Genomic DNA, 20,624 nt, shown 5'->3' with positions numbered 1-20,624 from the left:
AGTTCCTAGTGACTGGAAAGAGGAAAACTTTTCTCCCATTTTTAAAAAGGGTAGAAAGAAAGACACAGAGAACTACAGACTGGTGAGCCTCACCACTATTCCTGGCAAGATCATGGAACAGATCCTCCTGGAAGCAATGTTAAGGTACATGCAAGACAAGGAGGTGATCTGAGACAGTCAGCACTGTTTCATCAAGGACAAATGTCTGACCTGGTGGCCTTTGGGATGGAGTGACTGCATCAGCTGACAATGGAAGACTGAACAATACCATCTACCTGAACTTCTGTAAAGCCTTCAACATGGTCCCACATGATATCCTGATCTCTAAATTGGAGAGAGATGGATTTTAAAAGTGGACTATTCAGAGTACAAGGATTTAGCTGGATGGCCACATAAAGAGAGTTGTGTTCAACAGCTCTATATCCAGGTGGAGGCTGGTGATGGAAGCTGGTGTCCCTTGAGGATCTGTTTTGGGACTGGTGCTGTTTAATATCTTTATAAATGGTGTAGACAGTGGGATTGAGTGCACCCTCAGCAAGTTTGCATATTAAACCAAGCTGAGTGGTGCAGTTGATGCAACAGATGGAAGGGATATCATCCAAAGGGACCTCACAAGTCCCTTGAAGAAGTGGGCTCACATGAACCTAATGAGGTTCAGCAAGTCCAAGTCCAAAATGCTGCACCTGGACCACGGCAATCCCAGACATAAATACAGACTGGGAGAAGTCATTGAGAACAGCCTTGCAGAGAAGGACTTGGGGGTTCTGATGGATGAAAAGCTCAACATGAGCCAGAAGTTCATGCTTGCAGCCCAGAAGGCCAACTGTGTCCTGGGCTGCATCAACACAGGAGCAGCCAGCAGATTGAGTGAATGGTTGTCCTCTACCCTTGTGAGGCCCCACTGGGAGTACTACATCCAGGTCTGGGGTCCCCAAAATAAGAAAGATGTGGACCTGTTAGAGTGAGTCCAGAGGAAGGCTATGAAGGTGATTAAAGCGATGGAGCACTCCTCCTACAAAGAAAGGCTGAACAAGATGGGGATGTTCAGCCTGGAGAAGAAAATACTTACATACTTAGAGTGAGCTTATAAAAAAGATGAAGAGTGACTTTATATATAAGCAGATAGTGACAGGAGAAAGGGGAATGGCTTTAAATTGAAAGAGGGGAGATTTAAATTAGAAGTCAGGAGGAAATTCTTTACTCAGAGGGTGGTGAGGCACTGGACTCTCAATCCCTAGAGGTTTCGACAAGTCAGATGAGGCTTTGTGCAACCTGATCCAGTGAAAGGCATCCCTTCCAAATGACAGGAAGCTTGGAACTAGGTGACCTTTAAGGTCCCTTCTCACTCAAGCCATTTGATGAATGTATGATTGTATTGCTCTACTCTGGTACAGCCTTACCTCAAGTAGTGCGTACATTTTTGGTTGCCACAATATACAAAGTACATCAAACTATTAGAGAATGTCCAAAGGAAGGCAACAAAGATGCTGAAAGGTCTATAGGGCAAGATTGATGAGGAGCAGTTGAAGTCACTTGGTTTTCAGCCTAGCGAAGACTGAGAGGAGACCTTGCTGCAGTCTACAACGTCCTCATGAAGGGTAATGCAGGGGGAGGCACTGATCTCTTCTGACTAGCAATAGGACATGAAGGAATGGCATGAAGCTCCATCAGATTGTGGTTCATATTGGATATTAGCTAAAACTTCTTCACAATGACGGTGGTTGTGCACTGCAACAGGCTCCCTAGGGAAATGGTCACAACACCAAGCCTAACAGATTTCAAGAAGCATTTGGACAGGATTCTCAGAAATATGATGTTTGATATTTGGTTGTTCGTGTAGGGAGCCAGGAACTGGACTTAATGATCCTTGTGTGTCTTTTCCAGGTCAAGATATTCTATAACTTTATGATATTTTCCTATTTTATTATTATTATTATTATTATTATTATTATTATTATTATTATTTACTTTGTAGTATGCAGAAATGTTCTCTTCTTACACAAGGGATATTTTAGAAAAATTACTGATTACTCTTACCTATCTTTCTGTGAAGAGATTGTGAAGAGACTCTCACTCATTCCCATAGAAATAGGCAATATTTTTCTACACATTTCTTCTATTTTTTCCTATTTCTCAAATGAAAGTGTGAATTGTAGGGAATTGCAAGCTCCACACAGACTGAATATGCACTTTATGTTGACAGGTTATCTGTCTGTTTAAAGGTTAGATATCAAACTTCTACCACATACACAAGGGTATTTTTAATCTACATAGTGAGATTCTGCAGAAGTCTGTGGGAGATAAGAATTACAGTCACAAATTATTTCTACCAGTTACTTAGTGATATTTTTAAGTCTCTTACTATACAGAAGAAATGTACTTGTAATATTATAATAAAAATCTACCCTGAAAAGTGACTTGTGAGGCAATTATTATCACACTGTAGTTGTCACAGCTGTTCTCGATATGTGCTAAGAATTGTATCTCTTTTTTTTTTTTTTTATTCAACAGTAAGGACATGACACATTTTATTCTTGAAAATATAGACGTGGTGTGTAAGACTGTTTGATGCATTATCAGCATCATTATTAACTGAAACTAATGTTTTAGAACTTGTACGCCACAATGATTGTATACATTCCAGTGAAAGGATATATTTTACCATCTTTTCCCAGTCATAATAAGTTTTCCAGTTATAATAATAACTTTAATATTTAGTGTAGATATGAAGAAGTAAATGAGAACAAAACATTTAGCTTAGGTAATTACTGCAATCATTACACGTGGTTTTAAAACACAATGTTCTTTACTACCAAAATCAAAGTTACATTTTTAGTTCTTGCAATTAGAAAGTGTTGCCACTAGAAATCCAGATGTATTGATAAAAATCACAGTCATTAAAAGTGTGAAAAAATGTCACTTAATGAAGACCTCTTCAGTAGGTTGTGATTTCTTTGGGTAGTTAAATCATCCAGTATTCTTAGAGAGCAAGATGTGTTTAGCATCTTAGTTGTGAGTTAAGCAACCCTTTTTCAGAATTGGAAACACATGTCATGATTTTAATACTGTGTTATTGAATATTCTATCCTATCTTGGGTAATACTAGCATTTCCCACATAATACTTGTATAGACCTCCACACACACACACACACACACACACACACACTTGCCATTTCACACATTACAAACTTGCTGGTGTTCAACACCAAGCTTCTTTCAACAATATTTCAGCTCTTTGTATATTATTTGCACTGTGAGGCATTTGCTTGAAATCCTTGATAATTTGTGATGTGCAAATTAAAACTTTGTTCTTTTTCTGAGTTCAGATTAATTTATTTCAAAACACAGTTAATCAATTTGTTTAAAACAGTAAATTCAATGAAAGTAATATTATGTGAAATATTCAGATAACAATTTAAAAGGTTTTAATGATATGTGTTTAAATAGCCAGATAAACAATTGGAAACACTACTAAAATCTTTTTTCTTTAGTGCCTGGACAGCCGTTGAACTTCAAGGCAGAACCTGAGTCTGAAACGAGCATATTACTTTCCTGGACACCTCCACGCTCTGATACTATTTCCAGCTATGAACTAGTTTACAAAGATGGGGAGCATGGGGAAGAGGTAAGAGAAAATATTATACATCTTTTAAGTACTTTTTAATGAGTTAGTTGTAAATGCTACCATTGGTCACTTTCTTCAGTATGAAAGCCTTGATATTAAACAGTTTGTTAATCCCAGCAGTGAGCCTATTTGACTTCAAATGTGTAAACCAAAAATACCTTGATGGTTACTACCAAAGGAAATTTGTTGTTGTTCACAGGTGTTCACATGGATATTGCATCCAGTTTCTGATGATACTGATCTCTCCAAGTCTGTTCCTCCACAAAGGCTTGGAAGCAGAGGTGTTTTGTTGAATGTTATAGAGTTACTGATTTACTTTTTTTTTTTTTGCACTTGCACTTTGCAGCCTATTTTCAGCCTTAGAGAATATCTATTTGCCACCATGGAAGAAGCTTATTACCTTTCAGTAATCTTTTTTCTCTCTCTCTAAAGATAAAAAGCTACTATGGGCTTTTTCTATACCATTGTTTCATAAAGAATGTTGAGTTTGAGAGCCTCAGTGCTGTTAGTGTAGAAAAAAACATTCTTACATCTAATATCAAAACCATGTGGTATTGCCAGATGTCCCAGAAAATAAATAAATAAATAAATAAAACAAAAAAGAACCTGTCAGTCTCAGAGGAGAGTGTCAACTTCATTGATTTGTGCTGTATCATCATCTCATTGCTGATGCTTCAGCTGAGTTTATGACAGGTCCACACATACACAGTGAATGTACAAACATGCTTTGTGGACTGTGGGGCAGATCTGTATTTCAGCTTGAGATGCAGGCCACTGTTTAATACCTTACAATTGGAATAATTTGTTTCTTAAGATTTTGAACACCAGCTTAATTACAGGTTTTCCTAAAATCTAAGATTATTCTCATAACAGATATCTGGACTTCACTGTCATGTGGGGCTGTCACTGTCATGACAAGGCTTTGTTTGTGTGTTATTGTCTTAAGATCCTTTTATGATTTATACACACTTATTACTTATTCAAATAGTCAAAAAATATTTCTGGTTCTGAGTTTAACCCTCTAAGCTGTCTGCTTTAAAAAAAAAATAATTCTTTAACGTGTATTTGTTAAAAGTAATGTATTCATTTTGGGTTTGTTCTGTTTCAGTTCTTTTTATTTTTTTTCTTGAATTTATATGTTACAATTTTGTGAGATAGGTTATCATCAGAGTATAAAAGCATTTCTTCTGTGGACAACATATTGCATATGTTGATATGCAATTCAGAGTCTCTAAGTCTCTTACTGAATAGTAATCTTGACATCTGACTCTCATTCCTTACCTGTAGCAACGGGTTTCCACTGAGCCTACCACATCTTATCGCCTACAAGGCTTGAAGCCAAACAGCTTGTACTTGTTTCGTCTAGCTGCACGTTCTCCACAAGGTTTGGGTGCTTCAACAGCAGAAATCTCAGCAAGAACCATGCAGTCAAGTAGGTGTCTTTCCTTGCTAACTTTAATCTATTATGTTATATTTGTCAAAAAGATTCATTTAAATAGCCAACAGAGACAGCAAGACAAGAAAACAGAATGGTACAAAACATAGCATTTATGAACCTTAATACATAAAAAAAAAATATGTTTAAAATACTGTGAATAACTAATATGTGTGTCTTTTCCATAGCTTCCGAAAAAGATTCTGTAAAGACTTACAGAAAGCCAGTGTCTAAGGATACAATACTTTGCTGTCATAATTAGTTGTTGTTGTTATAACAGGGATAATAGCGTATTATATTTTATTGTGCAATAAGTATAGATGAGGAACATTCCTCCACCCATAAAATACCACCTGCTTACTCTAAAGATTTCATGTAATACTAGGTTGCTCCAGTAGCATATCCTCATAGTAAAAAATGCTGCAGAGTGGGCCAATTTGAATGTTTCTGACTGTATCAAAAATTTCCTTATACCTCTTCTATAGTAACTACTTTGATAGTTACTTCAATAGGTAACTACTCTGATTAGAGAGTTAGTTAGTAAATCTCTTAGGTTAGAGATTTTTTATCTGGGCTTTTTTAAATGTTCAGTCATTATTGATGCCAGTGTAAATATTTTTTCTGACTGCATTCTTATGGAAACAATGTCAATAAGCTCATCACATTTCTGTGCAAATATTATGCAAAAATTTGGATTTATTTTACAATATTTAAATTAATACTTAACTAAAACAACCAGGTATGCAAGGATGATATCCAGAATGACTGTGTTTGCTGAATAAGTTATTCATTCCTAACAGTTTATACTGTATGATTTGAAAACTTATTGCAATTCTATTTTAGTTTGTTTTTCATTAAATTACCATTTCTTAAAGCAGCATTATTTAAAAAAAAAAAAAAAAAATCAGATTCTCAGTTGGCATGATTTTCTTTTTAATTTGCGGTCTGTAATAGATATGATTATATAATCATTATTTGATAGTTATATAATTATTAATAGTTAATGTAACAGGAGATGTAGTACTGTAGAGCTTAAGTTTAACCAAAGCTAAGTGTGCTTCTGCAGCATTTCTAAGCTATTTGAATAAACATAAAAGACTACCGTGTAACAGAAGACTAGTAACAGTGCCAGTTTTGACCTCAGTAATACAAAATCAATAATTTAATATGGAAAAGGGTATTTATTGGCTCCTGGAGCCATTTCAGCTACTTAGAATGCTCATGCTCTTACGCCATATTGGGTGAAAATTGCCTAAATTATGCTTAAACAATAAACATTTAGGAGCCAAGGTTTTGTGTTCTGCCTATAAGCACATTGCCATTTTTCCATTCTAAAATTCAAAAGTATAGTATTAGATTTGAAAAAAGCCTTATGCATACAGATATTATGGAAATCTGATTTCAGGAGTATATATGCAGACTCCAGTTATTTATTAATAGTTTGCAGCAGTTTTAAACTTTGTGTATTTTAAGAAAAAGTACATACTTTAATAAAACTAATTACACAGGTAGCCTTCAGATTATACTGAGTTACATAAAAGCAACATTTTTTTTATAGTGTCATGGATTAAAAATTAATAAGCTTCTGTGAGTTCATTAGCAACATTCACCAGAATACCCTGTTCTCTTTTATCTTGGTTTCAGAGAAAGATGTTACAGGGATTTATTTCTTTATGTACAGGATCCTTGAGGGACATTATGGGTTACCTTTTACTTCCTCCACAAATCAATGGTAAAAGTGGACCAACAAGTTTTGAGTATTTGATAACTAAATTAGCTTAAAAAATAAATAAAAAAATAAAAAGGCTCTATTCTCTTTTGTAGCCCCCCATCTGCTTCCTCTAGTTAGTTGAAATGCTGGCACATTCCCTCCTGTTTTCTCTTCAGAAGAGCAAAGTACCATACTGAGTAAAAAGCCATTGATCCCTGTAGAAGACCTGTGGGGAACCAAAACATACATGTGTAAATGCAATAGGTCACAGCAGGGTCCTAGGCCTCCTCTGTTGCTTTAAATTTGTTTGATGTGCCTAGCATAAGTACCAAAAATCCATCTGTTTCTTTTTTTCCTTTAGAATGGGAAGAAAATAGCATACAAACAGATAAAAAAAAAAGTAAAAGACCCATAAAGACCTTGCACTGAAAAATTATGTTTTCCTTCCAAGAGAAATGGCAGAAATGGGGAAGAAGTCCACAACTGCCAGTGAATTTAAATGTTGACTCATTTTTTGGTGCTTTGAGTGTTCAGAGAGATAATTTTTGGTGCTTAGTTACTAAGTACAGACTTCACTAAGGTACATTTAAGTACATGAATGCATACCCAGCTTTCAGTATTGGAATTGCTTCACTGAAAGCAATGGAATGACATCCATGTTTAAATGCTGTGGAGCCTGGAGAAAGTAATTATGTTAACAGACTCTTTTAACTATGAATCAGTAAAGGTGAGCATTTCTGCTCCAGAAGAATGCTGATGAAAAGATGTGAAGTGAGGATCTTTCACCTTTCCGATGACCTCAGGTTGTGAATTTAATTTATAAAATGAATACATGCTTTCTTGACACAGTGTTTGGAGGTAGATATTTGTTTTTGCTATAGAATAATCTACATTACTGGTAGGATTTAATTCTTTGCTAGCGAAGGTGTGTCCAAGAGGAGTTAAAAAAATAAAACTTGACAGCTGATCTAGGGTAAGTACAAGTTAAAGTCAGAGTCAACAACCCTGTCACTTTTTCCGGGTAGGTAAATCTTTGACTAAGACTTTCTATTGACTGCATGCTTCTGGTATGTTGGCTACAATAAATACTTGAGTAAATGCTTTCCATTTAAACAGTATTTTTGGTTGACTTGTGCGAGGCAGACTCAGTTATCAAAAAAAAAAAAAAAAAAAAAAGTTGGTTACGAGAGTGGGGAGGCTGTTTAAAGCAATTTCTAACAATTATTGCAAGTTTGGGGGTTTCTGTAAAAGGAGAAATATTCTCAAAGTAAACCTGCTTGAAGAGGATATGTCCAAATTTCTAAATAAATATATGTCATGCATCGTTTCAGATATTATAACTTGCACTAATTGCAATGATTGTAAAGATAGATCAGTAGCCATAGAAGTGTCACGTTTTTCTTTTATTTCAAGAAGAATTTTAATTACAGGTAGGTAACATTATTTTGAGGTTTTGTTTTCATGTATTTCCCCTACATGTTTTTTTGTTTTTTTTTCACCATTCGGTTGGTCTATTCATTTTCAGTTTCCTCATGTTAATAAGCCAAGGTGCATATAATTACCGGATGTTTTGCTTTTCAAGTTTCTTCTTATTTTCTTGTTTGTTTTTATTTTCATTTTATTTTCTTTTATTTATTTTTATTTTTTTTTCTTTTGTTCATTTTTTTCAACCACTCCTATCCTTTCACTCAAATCCTTCTTTAACCCACTACTGAAATTAGAGCCATCAGCTCCTCCTCAAGACATTAGTTGCACAAGCCCCAGCTCCACTAGTATTTTGGTAAGTTGGAAACCTCCACCAGTGGAAAAACAGAATGGCATTATCACAGAATACTCCATCAAGTACATTGGGATTGATGGAGAAGATGTCAAACCCCATGAAATTTTGGGAATTTCCTCGGACAGTACCCAATACCTTTTGGAACAGCTGGAAAAATGGACTGAGTACCGGATCTCTGTGACTGCCCACACTGATGTTGGACCTGGCCCAGAGAGCTTAGCAGTATTGATTCGGACAGATGAAGATGGTATGTTGCCTCCACTACATCAGTTTGCACCTCTATGACTCTCTGTAGATCTGCTGTCTTTTATGTAGGCTAACAGATTTTTTTTCTGCTTTTTTCTGAAATCGCAAATATTACCACTATTTGAGTTCTGTTTTTTTTCCTTTTTCTTCTTCTTCTTCTTCTTCTTCTTTTTTTTTTAATCAAAGACTTGTGCTTTCAACATTTCAACATTTTTTATATATCTGGTATATATTTATATATATAAATAGAAAATAGTGTTTTGTTTTTGTTTTTGTTTTTGTCAATAAACTGCATCTGCTGCCCCTTTAAGCCCATACACATCCTTTTTTCTCCTTCTTAAACATAAAAGTAACTTACAGGGAGAAAACCTTCTTCCTTTTCCTTGATTTTACAGTTTTTATTTTTAAACACATGAGGTTTTCTTCAGGTATTTTTTTAAACTGTTTTCTTGTTCTATGTTGTACTTATTATTTATTTTGATGTTGTTGTTGTTTTGGGTTGTTTTCTTTTTTTTTTTTTTTTTTTTTTTTTTTAATATTTGAAACCTGATGCTCCACACATTTTATTTTTTTCCATGCTTGTAAGTGACAGAAGACAGCCTTATTATCAACCTCCTTTTTATACTACTGAAAAGAAAGAAAGAAAGAAAGAAAGAAACAAACAAACAACATACCAAATAAGGAAACTTTTTTTGGAAATCTTTTGTGTTTTTTATTATTATTGTTATTATTATTATTTCAATTATTGCAATACCTCTTTGTACTGTAATGCTTTGACTCTCAAAGCATCTTCCTTGGCTTTTGTACATTTTTACATGTTTTTCTATTTCTCTAATACTATTTTTTCTTCCATTTTTTGCATCAGTCATGGTTTTTGATCTTTTCACTGAAAGGTAGAGCAGATTGATTGGGCGTTTTCATTTGTTGAACTGTTTGTATTCTTCAGAGAAAATGTAGTGAGTCTGCCCTTTAAAAAAAAAAAAAAAAAAAAAAAAAAGGCAAAAGACATGGGTGGGACAGGTGCCTGTAATTCTGTTTTATCCAATGATGTTGTTCCAGTTCCTAGTGGTCCTCCTCGCAAAGTCGAGGTTGAGGCTGTCAACTCTACTGCTGTTAAAGTGTCTTGGCGCTCACCTGTACCCAATAAACAACATGGACAGATCAGAGGATACCAGGTCCACTATGTAAGAATGGAAAATGGGGAACCAAAGGGTCAGCCTATGCTGAAAGACATCATGCTGGCTGATGCACAGGTAACTAGAGCATTTTATGTTATTTTATAATCACAGTGAGAACCCTTCATTTACTAAAAAGCTATCTAAAACTGTATGTTTGTTTTTTTCTTGTTGTTGTTGTTGTTTTTGTTTTTTTCTGTTTTTCATCCTAACAGTTCTTTTTTTTTTTTTTTTTAATCTCTATTTAACAACTTTTCAGAATACTTGCATTTAAAGCTTCTTGGAGGAAACCGAGGCACCCTTTTCTTTAGAACTGTGCACTGAAATCTTAAGCGGTGTCATTCTGCTGACTCCCATAAACCTGGAGACTGCATTGTACACCTGTTCTCTGAAGTTGTAAAGCATCATAAGTATCTAAGCAAGGTCACATCCAGTGCATCAAAATGTGCAGTCTGATCCAACTGTCGGATATTTCTTTGTTTAAATAGAGAGTATGGAGCCAAATGAGAAGCCTATGTTAGTCCGTTATTACAGTGGTTCTATCATTGTTGCGTATCTACCTCATCATACAGTTCACAGGAAATGAATTTGTTTATGTGACTTTAGAAATCACTGAGGTATTTATACTTGTCATTGTTCATATCATTAACTGTGCAATAGAATTTGGAACTTAGTTTAAATAGGTTTGGGGTTACCTATAATGCAAAGTTGCCCATCTGTCGTATAAATTATGAGACATGATGAAAGCACAAGCCTGATCACATCAAGTTTTAAAAGCTTCTCAATATAGTACTTTACTGATTGGGATACACCAGCACTCCATAAAACTGAAGATTCCCAAAGCTACTGGTGCTGGAGGAATGAGCCTATGTCAAAATTATTTTCATGTGCACGCATCTCACAGCTAGCACTCAATTTATGACTGGGATGAAGGGAAATGATCAACTTAGCATAAAGTTAAAGACAGAAATCCTACACTCTTAAGCATTTCATGTGAATAATTGTGTTTTTGTGTTTGTTTGTTTGCTTGTTTTTTCTTCCTTCTTTTTTTCTAGGCTTAGTTCTAAACTTTCATAGAATCATAGAATCATAGAATATCCTGAGTTGGAAGGGACCCTTAAGGATCATCAGGTCCAACTCTTGACACCGCACAGGTCTACCCAAAAGTTCAGACCATGTGCCTAAGTGCACAGTCCAATCTCTTCTTAAATTCAGACAGGCTCGGTGCAGTGACCACTTCCCTGGGGAGCCTGTTCCAGTGTGCAACCACCCTCTCTGTGAAGAACCCCCTCCTGATGTCAAGCCTAAATTTCCCCTGCCTCAGCTTAACCCCGTTCCCGCGGGTCCTGTCACTGGTGTTAATGGAGAAAAGGTCTCCTGCCTCTCGACACCCCCTTATGAGGAAGTTGTAGACTGTGATGAGGTCTCCCCTCAGCCTCCTCTTCTCCAGGCTGAACAGGCCCAGTGACCTCAGCCGTTCTTCGTACGTCTTCCCCTCCAGGCCTTTCACCATCTTCGTAGCCCTCCTCTGGACACTCTCCAACAGTTTCATGTCCTTTTTATACTGTGGTGCCCAGAACTGCACACAGTACTCGAGGTGAGGCCGCACCAGCGCAGAGTAGAGCGGGACAATCATCTCCCTTGACCTACTAGCGATGCCGTGCTTGATGCACCCCAGGACACGGTTGGCCCTCCTGGCTGCCAGGGCACACTGCTGGCTCATATTCAATTTGCTGTCTACCACAACCCCCAGATCCCTCTCTTCTAGGCTGCTCTCCAGCGTCTCATTGCCCAGTCTGTACGTGCAGCCAGGGTTTCCCCGTCCCAGGTGCAGGACCCGGCACTTGCTCTTATTGAACTTCATGCAGTTGGTGATTGCCCAGCTCTCCAACCTATCCAGATCCCTCTGCAAGGCCTTTCCACCCTCATTTGAGTCCACAACTCCTCCAAGTTTGGTGTCATCAGCAAACTTGCTCAAAATACCTTCTATTCCTACATCCAGATCGTTAATAAAAATATTGAAAAGTACCGGCCCTAAAATGGAGCCTTGAGGGACCCCACTGGTGACCGCCCGCCAGCCTGACGCAGCCCCATTTACCATAACCCTTTGGGCCCTGCCCGTTAGCCAATTGCTCACCCATCGTATGATGTTTTTATTTAGCTGTATGGTAGACATTTTGTCCATTAGGATCCTATGGGAAACCGTGTCAAAAGCCTTGCTGAAGTCCAAAAAAATCACATCAGCTGGTTTCCCTTGGTCCACTATACGGGTGATCTTATCATAAAAGGAAATCAGGTTAGTTAGGCAGGACCTACCCTTCACAAACCCATGCTGGCTGGGACCAATGACTGCTTTGTCCCCCAGGTGCGCCTCAGTAAGTTCGAGAACCATCTTCTCCATGATTTTACCAGGCACTGACGTGAGACTGACAGGCCTGTAATTGCTAGGGTCTTCTTTCTGACCCTTCTTGAAAATCGGCACAACATTTGCCAGCTTCCAGTCTACTGGGACCTCTCCAAATTCCCAGGATCGTTGAAAAATAATTGAGAGAGGTTCCGCGATGACATCCGCCAGCTCTTTCAGCACCCGGGGATGAATCCCATCCGGACCCATGGACTTGTAGGGATCCAGGTGGAGTAGCAAATCCCGCACACGTTCAGGGTCGGTTGGGAGTTTGTCATCCCCACCGTCCCGGTCCTCCAGCTCAGGGCACCCTGGGTCCCGAAGCCCATCATCGGCATTGAAGACAGAGGCAAAGAAGGCGTTAAGCGTCTCTGCTTTGCCTATGTCATTGTCTGTGAGGAGACCTTCCCTATCAAGGAGCGGCCCTATGTATTCTTTAGTTCTCCTTTTTCCATTCACATATCTAAAAAAACCCTTTTTATTTTCTCTCACAGACACAGCCAGCTTCAACTCTAGGTGTGCTTTGGCCACATGAATTTTCTCCCTACAAACACGAACAGCATCCCTGTATTCTTTCCATGACACCTGGCGCTCCTTCCAGTAGCGAAACACTCTCTGTTTCCACCTAATCTCCATTAGAATGTTCCTGGTCAGCCACGCCAGCCTCCTGCCCCGCCTGCCTCACTTGCGATATTTAGGAATTGCCTGATCTTGTGCTTCTAGGAGGCATCACTTCAAGAATGACCAGCACTGGTGGACATTGAGGCCTTCAAGAGCAGTTTCCCAGGGGACCTTGCTGACCCTGAGCAGCCTGAAGTCCGCTTTCCCCATATCTAGGGATGAGGTTTTGGTGGCACTTTTCCTTCTGTCACCGTAAATTTTGAACTCAACCACTTCATGGTCGCTGTGACCAAGGCGGCCACCAATCACCACATCTCCCACCAGACCCTCTCTGTTTTCTAGCAACAGGTCTAGGAGGGCTCCTTTCCTAGTTGGCTCTGTTAGCACCTGCACCAAGAAGTTATCATCTAGGTGCTTCATGAACCTCCTGGACTTGCTCGTGTCAGCCGTGTGGCACTCCCAGTTAATGTTTGGCAAGTTGAAGTCACAGAATCACAGAATCACAGAATTTTCTAGGTTGGAAGAGACCTCAAGGTCATCGAGTCCAACCTCCAACCTAACGCTAACAGCCCTCCACTAAACCATATCCCTAAGCTCTACATCTAAACGTCTTTTGAAGACTTCCAAGGATGGTGACTCCACCACTTCCCTGGGCAGCCTGTTCCAATGCCTCACAACCCTTTCAGTGAAGAAGTTCTTCCTAACATCTAGCCTAAAACTCCCCTGGCTCAACTTAAACCCATTCCCCCTCGTCCTGTCACCAGGCACGTGGGAGAACAGGCCAACCCCCACCTCGCTACAGCCTCCCTTGAGGTACCTAAAAAGAGCGATAAGGTCGCCCCTGAGCCTCCTTTTCTCCAGGCTGAACAAGCCCAGCTCCCTCAGCCGCTCCTCGTAGGACTTGTTCTCCAGGCCCCTCACCAGCTTCGTCGCCCTTCTCTGCACCCGCTCAAGCACCTCGATGTCCTTCTTGTAGCGAGGGGGCCCAAAACTGAACACAGTACTCGAGGTGCGGCCTCACCAGAGCTGAGTACAGGGGGACGATCACCTCCCTAGCCCTGCTGGTCACGCTGTTCCTAATACAAGCCAGGATGCCGTTGGCCTTCTTGGCCACCTCAGCACACTGCTGGCTCATATTCAGCCGACTGTCCACCATCACTCCCAGGTCCTTCTCTGCCTGGCAGCTTTCCAACCATTCCTCTCCCAGCCTGTAGCTCTGCTTGGGGTTATTGCGCCCCAGGTGCAGGACCCGGCACTTGGCCTTGTTAAACTTCATGCAGTTGACCTCAGCCCATCGGTGCAGCCTATCCAGATCCTCCTGCAGAGCTTTCCTACCCTCAAGCAGATCGACACACGCACCTAACTTGGTGTCATCTGCGAACTTACTGAGGGTGCACTCGATGCCCTCGTCCAGATCATCGATGAAGATATTAAAGAGGACCGGCCCCAGCACCGAGCCCTGGGGGACGCCACTAGTGACTGGCCTCCAACTGGACTTGGCTCCATTCACCACGACTCTTTGGGCCCGGCTATCCAGCCAGTTTCTAATCCAACGAAGCGTGCGCCAGTCCAAGCCAAGAGCAGCCAGTTTCTTGAGGAGAATGCTGTGGGAGACGGTGTCAAAAGCCTTGCTGAAGTCAAGGTAGACCACATCCACAGCCTTTCCCTCATCCACCCAGCGCGTCACTCTGTCATAGAAGGAGATCAGGTTCGTCAGGCATGACCTGCCTTTCATAAAGCCATGCTGACTGGGCCTGATCGCCTGCTTCCCCTTCAAGTGCTGCATGATGACTCTCAGGAGGATCTGCTCCATGAGCTTTCCTGGCACTGAGGTCAAACTGACAGGCCTGTAGTTTCCTGGGTCAGCCCTCCGGCCCTTCTTGTAGATGGGCGTCACATTTGCTAGCCGCCAGTCGATTGGGACCTCCCCCGATAGCCAGGACTGTTGATAAATGATGGACAGTGGCTTGGCCAGCTCCTCTGCCAGTTCCCTCAGTACCCTTGGGTGGATGCCATCTGGCCCCATCGACTTGTGCACATCTAAGTGCCGTAGTAGGTCACCAACCAGTTCTTCATGGATAATGAGGGCCACATCCTGCTCCCCATCCCCTTCCACCAGCTCAGGGTACTGGGTATCCAGAGAACATCCGGTATTGCCGCTAAAGACTGAGGCAAAGAAGGCATTGAGCACCTCCGCCTTTTCCTCATCTCTTGTAACTAAGTTTCCCCCCGCATCCAGTAAAGGATGGAGATTCTCCTTAGTCCTCCTTTTTGTGTTGATGTATTTATAGAAACGTTTTTTGTTATCTTTAACGACAGTAGCCAGATTGAGCTCCAGATGAGCTTTGGCCTTCCTAATTTTGTCCCTGCACAGCCTCGCTACTTCTTTAAAGTCCTCCTTAGTGGCCTGCCCACTTTTCCAAAGCTTATAAACCCTCTTTTTCCTCCTAAGATCAAGCCACAATTCTCTGTTGAGCCAGGCCGGTCTTCTTCCCCGCCAGCTCGTCTTTGGGCACGTGGGAACAGACCGTTCCTGCGCCATTAAGACTTCCCTCTTGAAGAGCGCCCAGCCTTCCTGGACCCCTCTGCCCTTCAGAACCGCCTCCCAAGGGACTCCACCAACCAGTGTCCTGAGCAGCTCAAAGTCAGCCCTCCGAAAGTCCAATACAGCGGTTTTACTGGTCCCCTTCCTGGCCTCGCCAAGAATAGTGAACTCCACCATTGCGTGGTCACTCTGCCCTAGACAGCTCCCGACGATCACGTCCTCCACCAGTCCTTCTCTGTTTGTGAAGAGAAGGTCTAGCGGGGCACCTCCCCTGGTAGGCTCACTAACCAGCTGCGTCAGGAAGCTATCTTCCACGCTCTCCAGAAACCTCCTAGACTGCTTTCTCAGGGCTGTGTTGTGCTTCCAGGATATGTCAGGGAAGTTGAAGTCCCCCACGAGTACAAGAGCTGATGATTTTGCAACCTCTGTCAGCTGCCTGTAGAATTCCTCATCCGTCTCCTCATCCTGGTTCGGCGGTCTATAGCAGACCCCGACCAGGACACTAGCCTTGTTGTCCCTGCCGATCCTAACCCAAAGGGACTCGACCTTGTCATTCCCAACCTCGAGTTCTACAACCTCGAAAGACTCTCTAATATAGAGAGCCACACCACCACCCCTTCTATGCTGCCTGTCCCTTCTATAGAGCTTATAGCCAGGCATTGCAGCACTCCAGTCATGAGACTGGTCCCACCACGTCTCCGTGATGGCAACCAAGTCGTAGCCTGCCTGCCGCACGATGGCTTCCAGCTCCTCCTGTTTGTTACCCATGCTGCGTGCATTGGTGTAGATGCACTTCAGCTGGGCCATTGCCTTATCCTCCGGCCTTGCCATTGTTCCCCCTGGCACAGCCCCAACAATCCTAGCCTCAGCCCCATCCCCCATAAGGACAAGGGGAGTTAATCTCGAGGCCTCTCTTAGTTCTGTAAAGAATAATTTATCGGCGCTATCGTCCTGGCCAGGCGGTCTGTAATAGACTCCCACAACGACATCCCCTTTATTCGTTCGTCCCTTGATCCTTACCCAGAGGCTCTCAACTTTGCCATTGCCGACCTGAAGTTCCACACAGTCCAGCCCCTGCTTCACATACATCGCCACCCCACCACCTCGCCTACCCTGCCTGTCCCTCCTGAAGAGCCTGTAACCATCTATCGCAACACCCCAGTCACAGGACTCATCCCACCAGGTTTCGCTTATGCCGATGATGTCGTAGTTGCGGAACTGGGCCAGGACTTCTAGCTCATCCATTTTATTCCTCATACTGCGTGCGTTCATGTAGAAGCACTTCAGGTGCGTCTCCTTACACTCAGCACCTTGTGGATCTGACCGAAGGACCTCACTGGCACACAGCCCCTCTGATTCTAGCATACCATCCCTTAGGTCTTCACCGGTTTGCCTGGTTTTAGCCCCTTCCCCCTTCGACTCTAGTTTAAAGCCCTATCTATCAGCCCTGCCAACTCCTGACCAAAGATCCTTACCCCTCTCCGAGAGAGGCGCATCCCATCCGGTGCCATCAGGCCCGGTGTAGCATAGACCTTCCCGTGATCAAAGAACCCAAAGTTCTGCCGGTTACACCAGTCTCGAAGCCACGAGTTTATGTGAACAGCACGCCTTTCAGCTTCAATCCCCCCTACTTTAGCTATGTAGATAACTTTTTGAGAACAGATCCCTTACACACTCCATTTGGCTGGCAAACCCTCAAAGTATTCAGTACTGTATTCAGTGTCAGTTCCTGATGGTCCTTGTTACTCTTTTACTTCCCTGTCTACCAATATGTATGTACTTATCTATTTTCCAAAACATAGTGTTCTTACAGCTTAAATTAAGTGAAAATAAAGATGGAAAAGGGTATGTGGGTAGGAAGGAAAAGGAAAAGGAAATGGAAAAAGAGATTATTCTATGCTTCATTTTTGGTTGCTCAGATTTTCAGTTTCAGCCATATGGGGTAGTAGTATAAAATAATTTTAAAACCTAGAAGGTCAGAAAGAGGAGACTAGATGTGATATTGAAACACAAATATCATAAAAGGAAAAATCCATATTTCCCTTTGTTCAAGTTTGGCTTTGAAATGCATTTTTGCCTTTGAGTTACTTTAGATAGTCACCTCCTTTCTCCTCCCATCACTTTTCTTCCTTCTTCCTTCATTTACTGTTATGATCAAGGGTTGTGCAGGGTGTAAAGTCTTTGATGGTAGAAGACTTTGGTATGGTTAGATTTCAAGACTAAAAAAATCGTGTCATCCAGCTATTAATAAACCACTGAATTAATCTGGGAAAGTGAAGCATATAGGCTAGTGACTAAATATACTAGGTAGACCAGTGGCTTTTACTGGTGCAGTCTACCATGAAATATTACTATATGGTACAAGAAGATTAATTAATTCTTTCATCTTTCAAGGAACGAAAAGTAGCTGTTTTTTGAAGGGACCAGAAGTGGGATTAAAAATGTCTGGCCTGATAACATTAACCATATTCTACATGATTCTACACAATTAATTAAAATTCTACATGATTTTTCCAGACATCTTATTTTTCTATTAAGAAGAAAAGAATATTTCAAACAGGCTACAAATTCTCTTCATTTCTTTTGTTTTTCTTTCCAACATTCTTTACTCTCAATCAGTGGGAATATGATGATACTACTGAACATGTGAGTAGTTTTTGACTGGCCAGAAAAAGTGTATGTTGTTTTTTGGTTTTGTATTTTGTATTTTTTTTTGTTTGTTTTTCATGTTTGCTTGTAGCCTCTCTTTATCTTTCTGATTTTTTTTTCTTTTGTTATGTGCAGAGATGCATGTACTAACATCAACATTTTTTTTTTATTATTTTTTTTTCCTGCATGGCACTTCTGTCCCCATTCATGCCTGAGAGAGAGTGGGGGTTGTTATTGCTTGTTTGTTCTGTGGTTTAGCATGGTGCTGAAATTTCAGAAATGGTTTGTGTTTTCTTATTTTTCTTATTTTTATGGCTGTTACTAACTTTGACTCACATTTTCTCTTTAAAAAACAGTGTTAGAAAAATAAGAAGAATTAATAAATAAATAAAAAGGTTTGGAATTGCATAGCAATACTCAAAAGTCAAAAGTTTTACTACATCCATTCTGAGTGATTTTTTCTGTAGATGAATGTTGAACTTAATTGTGCTTCCTTTTTGGTAATTCAATAACTCCATGTTATATTTTATCAGGAATGTCATATGCCCTGCATTGTTTATGCCTTAGTAGTATGTGTTTGCTGTATCCAAGTTAAACTTTTAAAAGACAACATTATATGCAGTCACATCTCTGTTACATCATGCAGTACTACTTGTTTTAGAAAAGACTTATAGCTTTATCGCTGTTTAAAAGGATGTTTTTGTTTGTTTGTTTGTTTTTGTTTTGTTTTTGTCTTTTGCAGTTTTATTCTGCTAATATCTGGTGAAGAGTCCTGAAAGAAGAAAAATTTGTCTTACTTATTCTGGCCTTTAGGTTCAATTCAATTCTGAAATGGGTTCTAAGGAGTGTTTTTTTTTTGTTTTGTTTTGTTTTGTTTATTGTTGTTTTGTTTATTGTTGTTTTGTTATTTGCTATTTGATGATTTTCTGGGCTTATTTGTGTGTTTTTCTTCTGTTACAGTGATTTTTTGCCCACTTCCTCTGGTCATTACCTTGTTATTCCTACATTGCTAATAGGGGACTGCAAATAAAATGCTAAGTTCTAATCAAATCTGTGCTGAGCTCATACCCAATATCTGGAAAAATTCATGTACTGTATGTAGTCTGACCTGATAATTTCTATATTAAGTTTTATAGAGGACACATAAATATACTGTCTCTCTGGCAGCAGTGGAATTTAGTGTAAATCCATTCAGGCATGTGAATACCTGGATGTACAGGAGCCGTCCAGTGGTTAAAAACTGGAAGCAGATGAGTCAGGAAATCTGGGCCAGTCAGTTTCCTCTAAATACTGTTCATTTATATTTACAAATAAAGTTTAATTATTTTATGAGTTTCAAGGCTTGACTTCCTCTGCCTGCCCTTATAACATGATGTAAGATTAATTCATTTCAGTTGGCTGACCCTTTGCCATCTTTTGTGTGTATATGTGTGCGTCTGTGTGTGTGCATCTACTAGCTGAAAAGTTATTTGTTCTCTAGCTGCTGTCAGCTGTTAGATTTATTCTTGGACCATATTTTTAATGATTTTTAGGTAGCTCTTCTAGACTTCAAAAGTGATCTGTTTCTCAAGTTCTTTTAGATGTTCAGATGCAAATTCCAACCAGTACAGGTTGCAAATAATGTGTTATGAAGGCAAAGAAGCTTTCTCATTCAGCTGAACCATAATGACATAAAAAGTTTGGATACAACTGCAACAAGCTTATATGTAGGCCTTTTATAACTATGTCCTGTATGATGACCTGTAAATGACTAATTTAAAATATATTTCATTTCTACACATGCATGCATTTCACAATATCAGTAAGATTCCTCAAGCAAGATATTTCAGAAGGGCTTATTCACTGTTCACACCACTAAGCCTTTGGCCTTACGCCTTAGTCTATTCAAGGCATTCTGTTTAGAAGTGTGCTGTTTTTTATTGCTTAAGTGAGTGAAATACTACATTATGAAGTATTGCCCACAAAACAGTCTGTGTTCTAAAATGCTTGCTAGCACTTCCAGTAGCACAAAAGTGTGTGCACTGCATGTATTATACAGAGGTTATCTTAAAGATTCTGTGATCTCCTTAAAAAAAATAATAATAAAAACAAATATTATTATTATTTCTTCTTAGGAAATGATAATTTCTGGGCTTCAGCCTGAAACTACATACTCCTTCACTGTGACAGCCTACACAACAAAAGGTGATGGAGCACGTAGCAAGCCCAAACTTGTATCTACTACTGGTGCAGGTAATACTCATATAACCTCTTAACAAATCCTTATACTTGTTCTATCTTTTTGCTACTGCTGTTTGGAAATTTTCTGTAATGTGGAAAATGTTTATAGGACAACTTTTTTTTCTGTTTCAGTATAGGGCCCTTCATTTATTTAGAGAAAAACAGAATCACTGTCCCCCTTTCTCCCTCTCTGTTTTAGAAAGTGATATTTA

At 40.1% G+C, this 20,624-nt stretch overlaps 1 protein-coding gene across 43 annotated transcripts in view; it reads left to right on the top strand.

The window, feature by feature from the left end:
* PTPRD (protein tyrosine phosphatase receptor type D) overlaps positions 1–20,624 on the top strand; it is a 408,570-nt gene that overhangs the window by 261,508 nt on the left and 126,438 nt on the right. For 21 of the 43 annotated variants that reach the window (XM_032206642.1, XM_032206641.1, XM_032206640.1 and 18 more), the window contains 6 exons: positions 3,493–3,626; positions 4,914–5,058; positions 8,494–8,799; positions 9,858–10,051; positions 18,163–18,189; positions 20,307–20,424. In XM_032206642.1, the coding sequence (XP_032062533.1) occupies positions 3,493–3,626; positions 4,914–5,058; positions 8,494–8,799; positions 9,858–10,051; positions 18,163–18,189; positions 20,307–20,424 (924 nt within the window). The remainder of the gene's footprint in view (positions 1–3,492; positions 3,627–4,913; positions 5,059–8,493; positions 8,800–9,857; positions 10,052–18,162; positions 18,190–20,306; positions 20,425–20,624) is intronic. The other 22 variants (XM_032206666.1, XM_032206665.1, XM_032206662.1 and 19 more) reach the window with 4 other exon arrangements.

Source organism: Aythya fuligula, chromosome Z (genome assembly GCF_009819795.1).
Source record: "Aythya fuligula isolate bAytFul2 chromosome Z, bAytFul2.pri, whole genome shotgun sequence".
NCBI lineage: Eukaryota > Metazoa > Chordata > Aves > Anseriformes > Anatidae > Aythya > Aythya fuligula.
Note: the sequence above shows the minus strand (reverse complement) of the source record. Positions and strands in the feature narration are given on the sequence as shown.